The 1,198-nt window shown below is 47.2% G+C and overlaps 1 protein-coding gene across 2 annotated transcripts in view; it reads left to right on the top strand.

The window, feature by feature from the left end:
• Positions 1–580: 580 nt before the first annotated feature.
• The window catches only part of dspa (desmoplakin a), a 21,270-nt gene continuing 20,652 nt past the window's right edge, over positions 581–1,198 (top strand). Inside the window, exon 1 of one of the 2 annotated variants that reach the window (XM_076973153.1) lies at positions 581–934. In XM_076973153.1, coding sequence (XP_076829268.1) covers positions 714–934 — 221 coding nt within the window. In that variant the 5' untranslated portion in view covers positions 581–713. The remainder of the gene's footprint in view (positions 935–1,198) is intronic. The other variant, XM_076973154.1, reaches the window with a different exon arrangement.

Here is a 1,198-nt window from a genome sequence, read left to right as displayed (position 1 = left end):
TTGTTCCATGGGAATTTGCAGTTGTTAAAACAATATAAATATGTAATTGTAGAAACTAGTAGCTGTTATGAAGCATAACAACTCTCTGTAAAGTCAAGACATTCCAGGGATGGGTGTTGGCCTGCTGTTGAAATCCATGCACACGCACACACACACACATACACACACACACAAACACACACACACTCACACACACACACACACTGACTCACACAGGGTGTGTCATGCCCTTTCACTCTCTCCACCTCCCATCCACTATATTCACACACATCTGATGATTTACAGATATAAATGTGCTGTCTCGTGTGCTGTCAGCACCCAGCAGTAAATAAAACTGCTGATCAACAGTTCAAATGTGTTCAAAACTCGACATCGTGCAATGTCCCTAAATTTATCCACACTCACCCCTAGATCGTGTACAATGAGTCAGTTAAATCTCACGACCCGAATTGTCAAATTTCACGAGAAAGCGTGAGAATGTCTTTGGTTTAGTCCTAACCCCCCCCCCCCCCCCCGTCCCAAACTCCTCCCCGGGGGGGAGGTTCCTCCGGGCCTCAGGAGAGAGCCGGGACTACGCTGGGTGTCAGGAGCGCCTGTAGGTGTGGTCCTGCACCCAAAACCGAGCTCTTCCGCGTGTGGGAGCCTCAGGTGTCTGCGCTGTCGGAGGGTGAGGAAGGTGTTCGCACACAGCCCAGCACTGTCTCAGCTCCAAGATGAGTTTGCAGGGGTCTCAGATGAGATATCCGTCCGTGTCTCGGAGGACGGGCTCCAGGCAGGATCTCACGTCGGGAGGTTACACCACGAACAGAAGCGAAGCTGGTCAGATGTATATGGGTGGAAATGGCTACCAGTCTGATCTCAACGACGGCTTCATGCAGCAAAGCTACACCACCTACTCCAAGACTTCAGCGGGAGGTTTCGGACATCAAGGGAGGTGTGTGTGTGCTGCTGTGTTTCTTAGTTTTAAACAAGTCAGTGTGTTTTACGAAAGCTATCTGACAAAGTTATTTTGTTCTTACCGCATATAACAATACCGTCGTTATTCATGCCGAGTTTTCTATTCCAGTTTGACTCTACGCACTTGTACCTGTTTCACTTGCTCGTAGTTTATTTTATTTTCATACAAATATTTTTTCATGTGGTCTATTTATTTATGTTTTAATTCTGTTTCACTTTTCCTGCGTGACTCGTACGTCTG

Source organism: Brachyhypopomus gauderio, chromosome 14 (assembly GCF_052324685.1).
Source record: "Brachyhypopomus gauderio isolate BG-103 chromosome 14, BGAUD_0.2, whole genome shotgun sequence".
NCBI lineage: Eukaryota > Metazoa > Chordata > Actinopteri > Gymnotiformes > Hypopomidae > Brachyhypopomus > Brachyhypopomus gauderio.
The sequence above is the reverse complement of the archived record's forward strand: the minus strand, read 5'-3'. Positions and strand labels throughout refer to the sequence as shown.